This window comes from Lithobates pipiens, unplaced genomic scaffold (genome assembly GCF_037356315.1).
Source record: "Lithobates pipiens isolate NorthernLeopardFrog02 unplaced genomic scaffold, aLitPip1_a1.2 Scaffold_19, whole genome shotgun sequence".
NCBI classification, from domain to species: domain Eukaryota; kingdom Metazoa; phylum Chordata; class Amphibia; order Anura; family Ranidae; genus Lithobates; species Lithobates pipiens.
In genome coordinates this window covers 592,884,958-592,899,895 of record NW_027507764.1, presented here as the reverse complement: position 1 = coordinate 592,899,895, position 14,938 = coordinate 592,884,958, and the positions used below count along the sequence as shown (strand labels likewise).

Below are 14,938 nucleotides of genomic sequence, written 5' to 3'. Positions count from 1 at the left end.
GTGGGGGGATACAGGAGAGAATTTGGAGAAATTAGAGAAATTAGTAGCCGAAGCACAAAGTCTCAGTAATAAGAGAAGTGATACAGAATAGTTCCAGGTTAGTGAGAATTACAGTGCAGATTGGGAAAGTGCAATCACAAGAACACAGGAGACACACAACTGAACTATGACATCACAGTGCACAGGATTGTCTGGAATAACTGAAGGGGTGGAGCTACAGGAAGGTGTATGAGAACAACTGGAGAGGAGGAGTTTGATGTATGAGAACAGCTGGAGGGGAGGAGTTAGGTGTATAAAAACAGCTGGAGGGGAGGAGTTAGGTGTATGAGAACAGCTGGAGGGGAGGAGTTAGGTGTATGAGAACAACTGGAGGGGAGGAGTTAGGTGTATGAGAACAACTGGAGGGGAGGAGTTGGGTGTATGAGAACAGCTGGAGGGGAGGAGTTAGGTGTATGAGAACAACTGGAGGGGAGGAGTTGGGTATATGAGAACAGCTGGAGGGGAGGAGTTAGGTATATGAGAACAGCTGGAGGGGAGGGGCTACGTGTATGAGAACAGCTGGAGGGGAGGGGTTAGGTGAAAGAGAACAGATGGAGGGGAGGAGTTAGGCGTATGAGAACAGCTAGGGGAGGGGCTAGATGTATGAGAACAGCTGGAGGGTAGGAGTTAGGTGTATGAGAACAGCTGGGGGAGGGGTTAGGTATATGAGAACAGCTGGAGGGGAGGAGTTTGGTGTATGAGAACAGCTGGAGGGGAGGGGCTATGTGTATGAGAACAGCTGGAGGGGAGGGGATAGATGTATGAGAACAGGTGGAATGCAGGAGTTAGGTGTATGAGAACAGCTGGAGGGGAGGAGATAAGTGTATGAGAACAGTTGGAGGGGAGGGGCTAGGTGTAAAAGAACAGCTTCAGGGGAAAGGTTAGATGTATGAGAACAGCTGGAAGGGAGGAGTTAAGCATATGATAATAGCGGAAGAGGGGGGGTTAAGTGTATGATAATAGCGGAAGGGGAGGGGTTAGAAGGAGGTGTATGAGAACAGGTGGAGGGGAGGAGTTAGAAGGAGGTGAATGAGAACAGCTGGAGGGGAGGGGTTAGAAGGAGGTGTATGAGAACAGGTGGAGGGGAGGAGTTAGAAGGAGGTGTATGAGAACAGCTGGAGGGGAGGAGTAAGGTGAAACAGAACAGCTGGAGGGGAGGGGTTAGAAGGAGGTGTATGAGAACAGCTGAAGGGGAGGAGTTAGAAGGAGGTGTATGAGAACAGCTGAAGGGGAGGAGTTAGAAGGAGGTGTATGAGAACAGCTGGAGGGGAGGAGTTAGAAGGAGGTGTATGAGAACAGCTGGTGGGGAGGAGTTAGAAGGAGGTGTATAAGAACAGCTGGAGGGGAGGAGTTAGCAGGAGGTGTATGAGAACAGCTGGAGGGGAGGGGTTATGAAAACAACTGGAGGGGAGGAGTTAGGTGAAAGAAAACAGCTGAAAGGGAGGAGTTAGGTGAAAGACAACAGCTGAATGGGAGGAGTTAGGTGAAAGAGAACAGCTGAAGGGGAGGAGTTAGGTGAAAGACAACAGCTGAATGGGAGGAGTTAGGTGAAAGAGAACAGCTGAAGGGGAGGAGTTAGGTGAAAGACAACAGCTGAAGGGGAGGAGTTAGGTGAAAGAGAACAGCTGAAGGGGAGGAGTTAGGTGAAAGAGAACAGCTGAAGGGGAGGGGTTAGGTGAAAGAGAACAGCTGGAGGGGAGGAGTTAGGCATATGAGAACAGCGGAAGAGGAGGGGTTAGGTGTATGAGAACAGCGGAAGGGGAGGGTTTAGAAGGAGGTGTATGAGAACAGCTGGAGGGAAGGGGTTAGAAGGAGGTGTATGAGAACAGCAGGAGGGGAGGAGTTAGGTGAAACAGAACAGCTGGAGGGGAGGGGTTAGAAGGAGGTGTATGAGAACAGCTGAAGGGGAGGAGTTAGAAGGAGATGTATGAGAACAGCTGGAGGGGAGGAGTTAGAAGGAGGTGTATGAGAACAGCTGGAGGGGAGGAGTTAGAAGGAGGTGTATGAGAACAGCTGGAGGGGAGGAGTTAGAAGGAGGTGTATAAGAACAGCTGGAGGGGAGGAGTTAGAAGGAGGTGTATGAGAACAGCTGGAGGGGAGGAGTAAGGTGAAACAGAACAGCTGGAGGGGAGGAGTTAGAAGGAGGTGTATGAGAACAGCTGGAGGGGAGGAGTTAGAAGGAGGTGTATGAGAACAGCTGGAGGGGAGGAGTTAGAAGGAGGTGTATGAGAACAGCTGGAGGGGAGGAGTAAGGTGAAACAGAACAGCTGGAGGGGAGGAGTTAGAAGGAGGTGTATGAGAACAGCTGGAGGGGAGGAGTTAGAAGGAGGTGTATAAGAACAGCTGGAGGGGAGGAGTTAGAAGGAGGTGTATAAGAACAGCTGGAGGGGAGGAGTTAAGGTAAAGGAAAGAGTTAGAGGAGATTTTATGAGAACATTTATAGGGGAGGGGTTACAGAAAGGGGAGGAGTTACAAATGGTGTGAGAACTTGTGATTACACCATTGGATCTCATGCAGTGGGGGAGGGGGAGGGGGTCACTCACAGGCAGATCGTTATTTGCTCGATTAGTCATTCTAGTCTTCTATAAAGGGGCTCTCCACTCTCATCCAATTAGTGGACGTCCCCTTTAAGTCTCATGCAGAGGGAGGATCTTTGTAGGCAGTGGCGTGCAGATGGCGCTCTGGAGCCACCCCCGCGCAGTGGGGGGGGTGGGGGGTGGGGAGGGGGGCATGCAGAAGGGAAGACATAAACAGACCAGTTACCTGACAGATAACGTTATCATAGTAAGCCAATGCACGGGCATGGGGGGAGAGGTTAGATGGAGTGTCGCATAGTTTCCTTACATTTGGGTGGGAGCCTTCCGCAATGGTGGACAGAGAGAAATTATCATTGTGAAGCTCCGACGGAGTCCGGTACCTGCTGAGAGAGAGAGAAGGACCGCCATGACTGCTCCGCCATACTTCCTGTTCATTCTTATATCACAATTATTATCAGGACCCCTCCCCCTCCCGCACCCCCAATAAATACCAGGGTGGGGGGTCCGTGTACCGTATCTATAGACACCGCAGACACACTGTCCATCCAGTCCTCAGATTTACACAGAGAGCTCACCCGGGTTGGTGCCCTGACTTTTTTTCTACTGCAGTTAAGCAGCACAGCCTGGTCCCAGCCCCGCCCCCAGCCCCGCCCCCAGGCCTGCCTCCAGCCTGAGTCTGGACAGTGAAGGGGCTGCAACAGACTGGCCACCCCCTGTGCCCTCCTCCTGTCTCCTTGTCAGCAGATCTGATTGGCTACTGTTTCAGCCCCTCCCTCTCCCAGATCGATGCTATACGGGGCGTTTAAACTGCATTTGTATCTGACCCCCGACCTTCTCAGGTGTACCGGCTCCTCCCTCCTGGACTGAAATTACTTCCTCTGATTTCACCGCACACTGCGAGCGTCTCATAATGTGCGTTAGAAGCTGCAGCAAGTCAGACAGGGCCCCGCCTCATTTCCTGGCTTGAGTGCATCCAGCATCATCTAGCCCTCTCCTCCCCGGTCCGATTGTCCTTGACCCCATCCCTTTCATTCGCTGGATTTCAGTTCTTCCAATTATGGAGGCTCGGCATCACATGTGGGCGTTGCCTATGTAAATACGGCCTGCCTAGAAACGCCCACTCCTCCATCCAGCAAGGCATAACTCCTCCCACTTCTTGCATCATGGCTGATGACTCTGGATAGGAGTACTGGGGGGGGCTCTGTACAGCCCCCTGCTGGCCACTCCCACCAGCCATAATCTGCCTGCATTGCATAGAGAAGCGCAGAGACCCGGTGATGCTGTCTATAGACCCAAAAAATATATATAGAATGGAAATGGATGGAAAGGTTTTAATAAAACATATTAATGGGGGGGGGGGGGGCAAAATATAAACACGATGAACTTTATCTTTAAATGGTGTCTAAGATCAAAACCTTTTTTTTTTTTTTCTTTGAGTTGAAAGCAGTATGGAAGCACTGGGGACATTTTCCTTCACTTCCTGTCCAGCTGACACAACAGGAAGTGAGACCAAATCCCTTCTTAGTTGTCACTGGCACAGGTGTCCCCATTGGATGGTTTCCCTTCTGTTCCTGTATCGGTGACAACTGTAATATCCCGGATTTTCCCGTCGCTTTGTGTCCAGGAGACACCAAGAGAGAAGGAGAGGGGAATCTTCCCACTGGGGACACAGCCATAACAACCCTTCCCCACCCCCACCCCATCCAAACCTGGAAGAAAGTATTCTTTTTTTATTATGCTAATTGTTACTTTCATTGATTTTTTTTATCATGTTGTTACTTTTGTATCATCGGCCGGGATTTTGGCTGTTTGAGGATTTCCTGTGATGGAATTCATTTTTTATGAAGCTGATTGGGGGGGTGGGGGGGGGGGGTGGTTTGGAATGTCACTCCGCTTCAGATTTCGGAACCCCCCGGGGCCCCATGTACATGATCCAGTGGCTCCCTTCCCCTAATCAGTGGTCGGTGAAGCCCCCGGGTCATGTGAGGTCTATAGACAGCTGCCTCATCCTTTGGGCGGCCGACCCTCCCACCCCCCCAAAAAAAAAAAAAACTGGGCATGTCCCCGCAGGCCAGAAATCCCTCCGCGCAATGCAGCACTTGTGTATAGAAATGCTAAACTCCCCCCCCCCCCCCAACAGCACAATACATACCTCCAGCCACAATACACCCCCCCCCCACTCCCCATCCCCGTCCTTTCAGATCTCATTACGGAGCAGCTGCTGCGCAGCAGGGGGCACTCCAGACTAAATCCTGGGGGCTGACAGATGGAGCTTTGTCTCTTCCTGCCGGGGGGGGGAGGGGGGAAGGGGGGGCGCTTTATATCAGAGAACTAGAAAAAGATATCAAAAAACTTTCCTCCCTCTTCTGGCTCCGAGCCGAGAGTATACGCCGTATCCAGAATCCACCCCCCCCCCCCCCCGACTACTAACGCTGGAGGAGAGCGCCTTCCAATGTGGATGGAAGAGACCCAATCAGAGCGTCGCTACGGGGGGGCGCCCTGGACGGATTTTATTACGCAGTGCCGGGAACCAACAAAGATATCCAGAAGAAAAATATACAGTGCCTGGAAAAAGTATTCATACCCCATTGACATTCCCCACATGTTGTCATGTTACACCTAAAAAACGTTAATGTATTTTATTGGGATTTTATGTGATGGACCAACACAAAGTGTCACATAATTGTGAAGTGGAAGGAAAATGATACAAATAAATATGTGAAAAGTGTGGGGGAGGGGTATTTGTATGGCGCCCCCTTTACTCTGATACCCCTAACTAAAATCTAGAGGAACCAATTGCCTTCAGAAGTCGCCTAATTAGTAAATAGAATCCACCTGTGTGTCATTTAATCTCAGTATAAATACAGCTGTTCTGTGAAGCCCTCAGAGGTTTGTTAGAGAAGCTTAGTGAACAAACAGCATCATGAAGGTCAAGGAACACACCAGACAGGTCAGGGATGAAGTTGTAGAGAAGTATAAAGCAGGGTTGGGTTATAAAAGAATCTCCCAAGCTTTGACCATCTCGCGGAGCTCTGTTCAATCCATCATCGGAAAATGGAAAGAGTATGGCACAACTGCAAACCTACCAAGACATGGCCGTCCACCTAAACTGACCGGGCCGGGCAAGGAGAGCATTCATCAGAGAAGAGCCAAGAGGTCCATGGTAACTCTGGAGGAGCTGCAGAGATCCACAGCTCAGGGGGAGAATCTGTCCACAGGACAACTATTAGTCGTCTCTCCACAAATCTGCCCTTTATGGAAGAGTGACAAGAAGAAAGGCATTGGAGAAAGAAAGTCATAAGAAGTCCTGTTTGTAGTTTGTGAGAAGCCATGTGGGGGAGGGGGCAGCAAACATGTGGAAGAAGGTGATCTGGTCAGATGAGACCAAAATTCTACTTTATGGCCTAAAAGCAAAACGCTATGTGTGGGGAAAACTAACACTGCCCATCCCCCGAACACACCATCCCCACCGTGAGACATGGTGGTGGCAGCATCATGTGGTGGGGATGGTTTTCTTCAGCAGGGACAGGGAAGCTGGTCAGAGTTGATGGGAAGATGGATGGAGACAAATACAGGACAATCTTAGAAGAAAACTCTGGAAAAGACTTGAGACCGGGGCGGAGGTTCCCCTTCCAGCAGGACAACGACCCGAAACATCCAGCCAGAGCTACAATGGAATGGTTTACATCAAAGCATATTCATGTGTTAGAATGGCCCAGTCACAGTCCAGACCTAAATCCCATTGAGAATCTGTGGCCAGACTTGAAAATTGCTGATCACAGACGCTCTCCCTCCAATCTGACAGAGCTTGAGATATTCTACAAAGAAGAAGAATGGGCAGAAATGTCCTCTCTAGATGGGCAAAGCTGGTAGAGACACCCCCAAAAAGACTTGTAGAGAAAGGGGGTTCTACAAAGTATTGACTCCGGGGGGCGCCATACAAATGCCCCTCCCCCACACTTTTCACATATTTATTTGTATCATTTATCATTTTCCTTCCACTTCACAATTATGTGACACTTTGTGTTGGTCCATCACATAAAATCCCAATAAAATACATTTATGTTTTTGGGTGTAACATGACAAAGTGTGGGAAATTCCCGGGGGTATGAATACTTTTTCCATACATCTCTCTGGGTATCATTTTAGGGCCCATTCACACCTGAGGTTTACATTGGCTTCAAAAGCAGGCGTTTTATCTGTGTTTTCGAAGCCTCGCAAATGCAAGTCAGCGCCTAATTCTGTGCATTGCAGCGAACGGCGCGCTTCACGAGGCCGCGCATGCGTTGCATAACGTTGCCTGGCGCCAACATTTATCCCACATGTTCGGCTGGCTTTTACCGCTCCCCAAACTCCTCCACTCGTGTCAATGTAAACGCGCCGCAAAAATACGCCGCAAACACCTCACAAACGTTCTTCGGCGTTTAAAGTGCGTTTTGAGAAGCGTTTAGAAAGCATCACAAGGGGAGATCATACAACGCAGGTGAAAATTGATTTTTAACACGACACAAACGCGTCAAATACGCATTCAAAACATGTCAATAACACATTTTTAAACGCGATAGGCGTGTTCTGGGCGTGCAAGTTGTCTAAAATTTCAAACAAGCCCCCCTGGTTCTGCGTGTTGCAGTCGATGCGTTTTGCAAAATTTTTTTCACACGCGTTTTTGATGCGTTTTTTGGGAGGTGTCTTGCGGGAGAAACCAGAAAAAACTGCAGCAGAAACATATCCAAAAACGCAAGACTTATGCGTTTCCGCTGCATTTTCATTGAAGTCTATAGAACCAAAATCACAGCCTGCTGCGGGGAAAAAAAAAAAACCTCCCCAAACCTTCCAAAAAAAAAAAGAAAAAAGCACAGAGGTGAACATGACCCATAGGAAACCATGTTAAATGGACTGAAGTGCGTTTCTGCAGAACTCAAAACGCACTGAAAAATGCACAGGTGTGAACCAGACCTATACGAAGCAAAAGAAAAAGTGCAGCAAGCTCCATATTCTCACACCGCCAATGCATAGAAACGCATAGAAACGCAATGCAGCGCACATAAAAGCCCAAAGAAGAAGGAAGTTGCCTCAAAGGAAATGCCGGCAATCATTTACGAAAAAACGCACCACAAAGCGCATGTAAAAAGTGCTTCAAACGTACGTCAACGCACACGCATAAACGCATGGTTTCTGGTGTGAATGGGTCCTTAAAACTGACACACAATTCGTTTTTGATGCTTTTAATATGTGTTTTTCATGTGATTTTTGTTTGGCCAATAAGGATTGATTTCTTGCAACGCTGATGTGAAGGAGGGACTCTAATGCAAAGGGGGACTCCGGTGTGATGGGGGATTCCAATGTGATGGGGGACTCCGATGTGAAGGGGGGACTCTAATGCAAAGGGGGACTCCGGTGTGATGGGGGATTCCAATGTGATGGGGGACTCCGATGTGAAGGGGGGACTCTAATGTGAAGTGAGGGGATCTGATATGATGGGGGACCTTTCATGTGAAGGGGGGCTCTGATATAATGGGGGGCTCTGATATGATGGGGGGCACCCATATGAAGGGGGGCTCTGATATAATCAGGGGACCTTTCATGTGAAGGGGCTCTGATATGAAGAGTGGACCTCTGATATGAAGGGGGGGGGGCTCTGGTATGATGGGGAAACCTCTGACGTACAGGGGTGACTCTGATGTGAAGGGGGGTCTGATGTGAAGGGGAGACTCTGATTTGAAGGGTGGAGTTCTGATCTGTAGGGGGACCTCTGATATGAAGGGGGGGGCGCTATTATGATGGGGAACCTCTGCTGTGATGGGGGGACTCTGATGTGAAGGGAGGGCTCTGATGTGATGGGAGACCTCTGATGTGATTGGGAGAAACTCTGATGTGATAGAGCAACCTTTGATGTGAAGGAGGGGGGGTCTGATGTGAAGGGGAGACTCTGATGTGAAGGGGGGGCTCTGTTGTGAAGGGGGGCTCTGGTGTACGGGGGGCTCTGTTGTGAAGGGGGCTCTAATGTGAAGGGGGACTCTGATGTGAAGGGGGGACTCTGATGTGAAGGGGGGCTCTGATGTACAGGGGGGCTCTGATGTGAAGGGGGGCTCTGATGTGAAGAGGGGGCTCTGATGTCAAGGGGGGCTCTGATGTACAGGGGGCTTTAATGTGAAGGGGGGCTCTGACGTACAGGTGGGGCTCTGATGTGAAGGGGGGCTCTGATGTGATGGGGGGCTCTGATGTACGGGGGGCTCTGATGTACGGAGGGCTCTGATGTGATGGGGGGCTCTGATTTATAGGGGGGCTCTGATGTACGGGGGGCTCTGATGCTGATGTACAGGGGGCTCTGATGTGAAGGGGGGCTCTGATGTACGGGGGCTCTGATGCTGATGTACAGGGGGGTTCTGATGTGAAGGGGGGGCTCTGATGTACAGGGGGGCTCTGATGTACAGGGGGGCTCTGATGTGAAGGGGGGCTCTGATGTACAGGGGGGCTCTGATGTGAAGGGGGGCTCTGATGTGAAGGGGGGGCTCTGATGTGAAGGGGGGCTCTGATGTACGGGGGGCTCTGATGTGAAGGGGGCTCTGATGTGAAGGGGGGCTCTGATGTACAGGGGGGCTATGATGTGAAGGGGGCTCTGATGTGAAGGGGGGGCTCTGATGTACAGGGGGGCTCTGATGTGAAGGGGGGCTCTGATGTACAGGGGGGCTATGATGTGAAGGGGGCTCTGATGTACAGGGGGGCTCTGATGTACAGGGGGCTCTGATGTGAAGGGGGCTCTGATGTGAAGGGGGGCTCTGATGTACAGGGGGGCTATGATGTGAAGGGGGCTCTGATGTACAGGGGGCTCTGATGTACAGGGGGGCTCTGATGTACAGGGGGGGCTCTGATGTACAGGGGGGCTCTGATGTACAGGGGGGCTCTGATGTACAGGGGGGCTCTGATGTGAAGGGGGGCTCTGATGTACAGGGGGGGCTCTGATGTGAAGGGGGCTCTGATGTACAGGGGGGCTCTGATGTGAAGGGGGGGCTCTGATGTACAGGGGGGCTCTGATGTACAGGGGGGGCTCTGATGTGAAGAGGGGGCTCTGATGTACAGGGGGGGCTCTGATGTACAGGGGGGCTCTGATGTGAAGGGGGGGCTCTGATGTACAGGGGGGCTCTGATGTGAAGGGGGGGCTCTGATGTACAGGGGGGCTCTGATGTGAAGGGGGGGCTCTGATGTACAGGGGGACTCTGATGTGAAGGGGGGCTCTGATGTACAGGGGGGCTCTGATGTGAAGGGGGGGCTCTGATGTGAAGGGGGGGCTCTGATGTACAGGGGGGCTTTGATGTACAGGGGGGGCTCTGATGTGAAGGGGGGCTCTGATGTACAGGGGGGGCTCTGATGTACAGGGGGGCTCTGATGTGAAGGGGGGGCTCTGATGTACAGGGGGGGCTCTGATGTACAGGGGGGTTCTGATGTACAGGGGGGGCTCTGATGTACAGGGGGGTTCTGATGTACAGGGGGGGCTCTGATGTGAAGGGGGGCTCTGATGTACAGGGGGGCTCTGATGTACAGGGGGGGCTCTGATGTGAAGGGGGGCTCTGATGTACAGGGGGGGCTCTGATGTACAGGGGGGCTCTGATGTGAAGAGGGGGCTCTGATGTACAGGGGGGGCTCTGATGTACAGGGGGGGCTCTGATGTACAGGGGGGTTCTGATGTACAGGGGGGGCTCTGATGTGAAGGGGGGCTCTGATGTACAGGGGGGGCTCTGATGTACAGGGGGGCTCTGATGTGAAGAGGGGGCTCTGATGTACAGGGGGGGCTCTGATGTACAGGGGGGGCTCTGATGTACAGGGGGGGCTCTGATGTGAATGTCATGCAGATGGCTGTGTACATCCTCCTGGGCTCAGGCTTCTCATTTAAAAAAAAAAAAGTAACATTTACATTATAGACTGGGGGAGGGGCTGCAGATTTTGGATACCTTTAACCACTTCAGCCCCAGAAGATTTGTCCCCTTAATGACCAGGCCATGTTTTGCGATTCAATTGATGTCCCTTTTTCTTCACACATAGAACTTTCTTTTGCTGGTATTTTATCATCTCTGCGGTTTTGTTTGTTTTGTTTTTTTACGCAAAAAAAAAACAATATTTTGTACTTTTTGCTATAATAAATATCCACTTTTTTTTCATTTTTTTAAAATAAAAAGTGATTTTTTTCCTCAGTTTAGGACGATACGTATTCTTTGGTTTGCGCAAAAGTTATCGCGTCTACAAAACAGGGGATAGATTTATGACATTTTTATTACTTTTTTTTTCTTTTTTACTAGTAATCGGACACTTTTGTCACATTTTTGGGACCATTCACATTTATACAGCGATCAGTGCTATAAAAATGTACTGTATAAATGTCACTGGCAGGGAAGGGGTTAACAGTAGAGGGTAATCAAGGGGTTCATTGTGTGTCCTAGGGAGTGATTCTAACTGTGGGGGGGGGGGGGGAGGGGACTGCCTGAGTGAGGAGAGCGATCGTTTTTCATACTTAGTATGAACAGCAGATCGCTCTCCTCACCCCTATAACAGAACGGAGATCTGTCTGTTTACATCGACCGATCTCCGTTCTGTCTCTGTGTGGTGCGATCGCGGGTGCCCGGCGGGCAAGGGTATCGGCCCCTGTTAGCGTGCCACCAACACGCACGAGCCCCCTAGTGGTCAAAAGGCGAACCGTCATAAGGTGACACCGTTTCGCCCAGGGGAACCAACATGCTGCAGTACAATTTGCGGCCGCTGGTCGGGAAGGGGGTTAAAGGGGCCGCCCCAGAAAAATGGTTGAGAACCGCTGGCTGAAAGTATCCCCCCTGTCAGGTGTTTATTTCTGTCTGTAGCCCCATCAGGAAGACCCTCCCTCTCTATTTGTCCTGTGTAATGTTATCACTGAGAGTGAAAGAAAATCTCAGATTTTTGTGTTGTCACCGGAACAGCAAAGGAGGGGAAATCTCCCAATGGGGACACCAGTTCAACCAGTTCAGGGATTTCCTGGCTTTGGAGGGATTTTCCTCACTTCCTGTTGTGGCCGGGGGGACAGGAACTGAAGGGAAATCTCCCCAATGGGGACACACAGAGGGTGTAACCTTCCACTACGCCACCCAAATTAAAATTAAAAAAAAATGTTTTTAGTTTTACTTTTTTTTTTTTTTTAATACGTTTTTATTTTACTTTTATATAAGAAATCAAACCTGAGTTTTGGATTCTATTATTTATATTATAATGATAACAAAGGAGTGTCTTTCTAGTTCTAATCTTCCCGGCGCTGTGATAAGAAGCCCCTCCGTGTACGCAGCACACCTCTGGACGTCGCCGGGGATGGCTGCCATTTCAGCGCAAGCTCTGTGCAGATATGAGGACCAGGCAGAGATCGGGGGTCCGGGAATTCCCGTCTACACACTCAGTACTGTTGCCATAGTTATAAGTAAAAAAAAAAAAAAAATGGCAGTTTCAGGTAGACACGTACAATTCGTTTCGTTCTGAATTCATTTTTTCGACTAAATTCGACAAATTCCTCAATTTGGAAATATTCAAATTAACGAAAACAAATTTTTCGTAAATTAGAATTTGGAAATTAGAAAATTCGTAAATCAAAAATCCAAAAATTCGAAAATAAGAACGAAAATCCGAAAATCCAAAAACCCGAAAATTTGGAATAATAACCAACTAATAATAATAACCATTACTAACTATTAAATTATAGGTATTGCAATTTCCTTTTAAATTTTGCTGTTTATAAACGTAATGAATACAAATTTATCCAAAGTTATGAATTATCTGAAATAACGAATGCCGCATCTAAACGAATGCAATGTAACAAATTAATAATATAAATTATGATAATAATAATAATAAAACCTTTTTATTATTATTATTATTTATTATTATTAATTTGTTACGTTCCATTCATTTAGATGAGGCATTTGTTATTTCGGATAATTCGTAACTTTGGATGAATTTGTATTCGTAACGTTATATTGTATTCAAGTTACATTCATAAACACCAAAATTATTATTTCAGGTTTTTGAATTTTTGGATTTTAGAATTTGTGGATTTTTGAATTTTCACATTTTAGAATTTTCTAATTTACAAATACCGCATGTAAACGAATGGAACATAAATTAATAATAATAAAACCTTTTTTAGTATTATTTATTATTATTAATTTGTTAAGCTCTATTCGTTTAGATGCGGCATTCGTTATTTCAGATAATTCGTAACTTTGGATGAATTTGTATTCGTTACATTCATAAACAGCAAAATTTAAAAGGAGATTCCAATACCTATAATTTAATAGTTAGTTATTATTAGTTAGTTAGTTATTATTTCAGATTCTTTTATTTTTTAATTTTTTTAATTTTTGGATTTTTGAATTTTCAGATTTTAGAATTTTGGAATTTACAACTTTACAAATTTACAAATACCGCATGTAAACAAATGGAACATAACAAATTAATATTAATAAAACCTTTTTATTATTATTTATTATTATTAATTTGTTAAGCTCTATTCGTTTAGATGCGGCATTCGTTATTTCGGATTATTCGTAACTTTGGAAGAATTTGTATTCGTTACATTCATAAACAGCAAAATTTAAAAGGAAATTCCAATACCTATAATTTAATAGTTCGTTATTATTAGTTAGTTAGTTATTATTTCAGATTTTTTAATTTTTTAATTTTTTTAATTTTTGGATTTTTGAATTTTCAGATTTTTGAATTTTCAAACTTACGACTTTACAAATTTACAAATACCGCATGTAAACGAATGGAACATAACAAATTAATATTAATAAAACCTTTTTATTATTATTTATTATTATTAATTTGTTAAGCTGTATTAGTTTAGATGCGGAATTCGTTATTTCGGATAATTCGTAACTTTGGATGAATTTGTATTCGTGACATTCATAAACAGCAAATTTAAAAGGAAATTCCAATACCTAGAATTTAATAGTTATTATTTTGGATTTTTTTAAATTTTCTGATTTTTTAAATTTTCGGATTTTTGATTTTTTTGATTTTTTAATTTTCAGATTTTTGATTTTTTTGATTTTTGAATTTTCAGATTTTTGAATTTTCGGATTTTTGAATTTCTAAAAAATTTCCAAATTTTCGTATTTACGAATTTATGAATACCGCATGTAAACGAATGGAACATAACAAAATAAAATTTTTCAGAAGTTACGCATTTATTCGAAATAACGAATTTCAATCATAACGAACGATTCAAGAAAAAAAAAACGAATGAAACGAAAACGGCAATGAAAGAATTTTTGGGGCAGCGCACGTGTCTAGTTTCAGGACTTCATGGAAGCGGTGACAGATCGGGGGGGGTCACTTACTTCCTTTTGCGCAGTTTGTAGTTCTCCGTCTTGAGCAGGTAGAGTTTTTTGGCGAAGAAGACGGTCATCATGAAGAGGAGGAGCACCACCAGCGCCGCCGTGCCGACCGCCACGCACATCACCTGGAAGTCGGTGATGATGGACTCGCAGCGGAGACCCTTGTGCCAAATGTAATCCTGAGTGTTACACCTGAGGAGGGAGAGACCAATCATTGTTATATATTGTTACATATAGATACATTGTGTTATATATTGTTACATATAGATACATTGTTATATATTGTTACATATAGATACATTGTGTTATATAGAGTTACATATTATTATAACACCTCTTGAATGCCCGGTCTTTTCTGGCACTTTTTGTTCTGTATTTGTTTGCTAGACAATTACTCAGAACCCCCCAAACAGTATATATATATATATATATATATATATATATATATATATATATATATATATATATATATATATGTAAAAAATATATATATATATATATATATATATATATTAGCAGAGACCCTAGAGAATAAAATGGCAGTCATTGCAATTCTTTATATTACACTGTATTTGTGCTGTAAATGCAGGCTTTTGGAAAAAAAATACACTCTAATTTTAGCCACAGGGGACCCCCCCCCCCCCCAAGTGTCACAACGTCCTGTCCTTGTAGCCCCCACTGGCAGTATCTTCAGGCCAGTCAGGGTTCTCTTTATCTTTGCCCCTTTCTCAGGACTGGCTGCTCCATACCACACTCTGCACCCCTCAGGGGCAGGGCCACCCTCAGGGGCGGGGCCATGAAGCCCTGCATTGAGTCTTCCAGTCTCAACCTGGAAGACTGAGGACACCTTGTGGTGAGGAAGAGGTTCTGCCATGGGGAAGGGCAGCTCTGGATTGAAGGTCAGCACTGTAATAAGAAGCCCCTCTATGTACGCAGCACACCTCTAGACGTTGCCGAGGATGGCTAGCATTTGAGCACAAGCTCTGTGCAGACATGAGGACTGGGCAGGGA

At 46.5% G+C, this 14,938-nt stretch overlaps 1 protein-coding gene across 6 annotated transcripts in view; it reads right to left on the bottom strand.

Annotated features, from left to right (window-relative positions):
• CSPG5 (chondroitin sulfate proteoglycan 5) overlaps positions 1-14,938 on the bottom strand; it is a 114,836-nt gene that overhangs the window by 35,945 nt on the left and 63,953 nt on the right. For 2 of the 6 annotated variants that reach the window (XM_077493590.1, XM_077493595.1), the window contains 2 exons: positions 13,931-14,119; positions 2,803-2,959 (listed from right to left, as the gene is read on the bottom strand). In XM_077493590.1, the coding sequence (XP_077349716.1) occupies positions 2,803-2,959; positions 13,931-14,119 (346 nt within the window). The remainder of the gene's footprint in view (positions 1-2,802; positions 2,960-13,930; positions 14,120-14,938) is intronic. The other 4 variants (XM_077493592.1, XM_077493594.1, XM_077493591.1 and 1 more) reach the window with 3 other exon arrangements.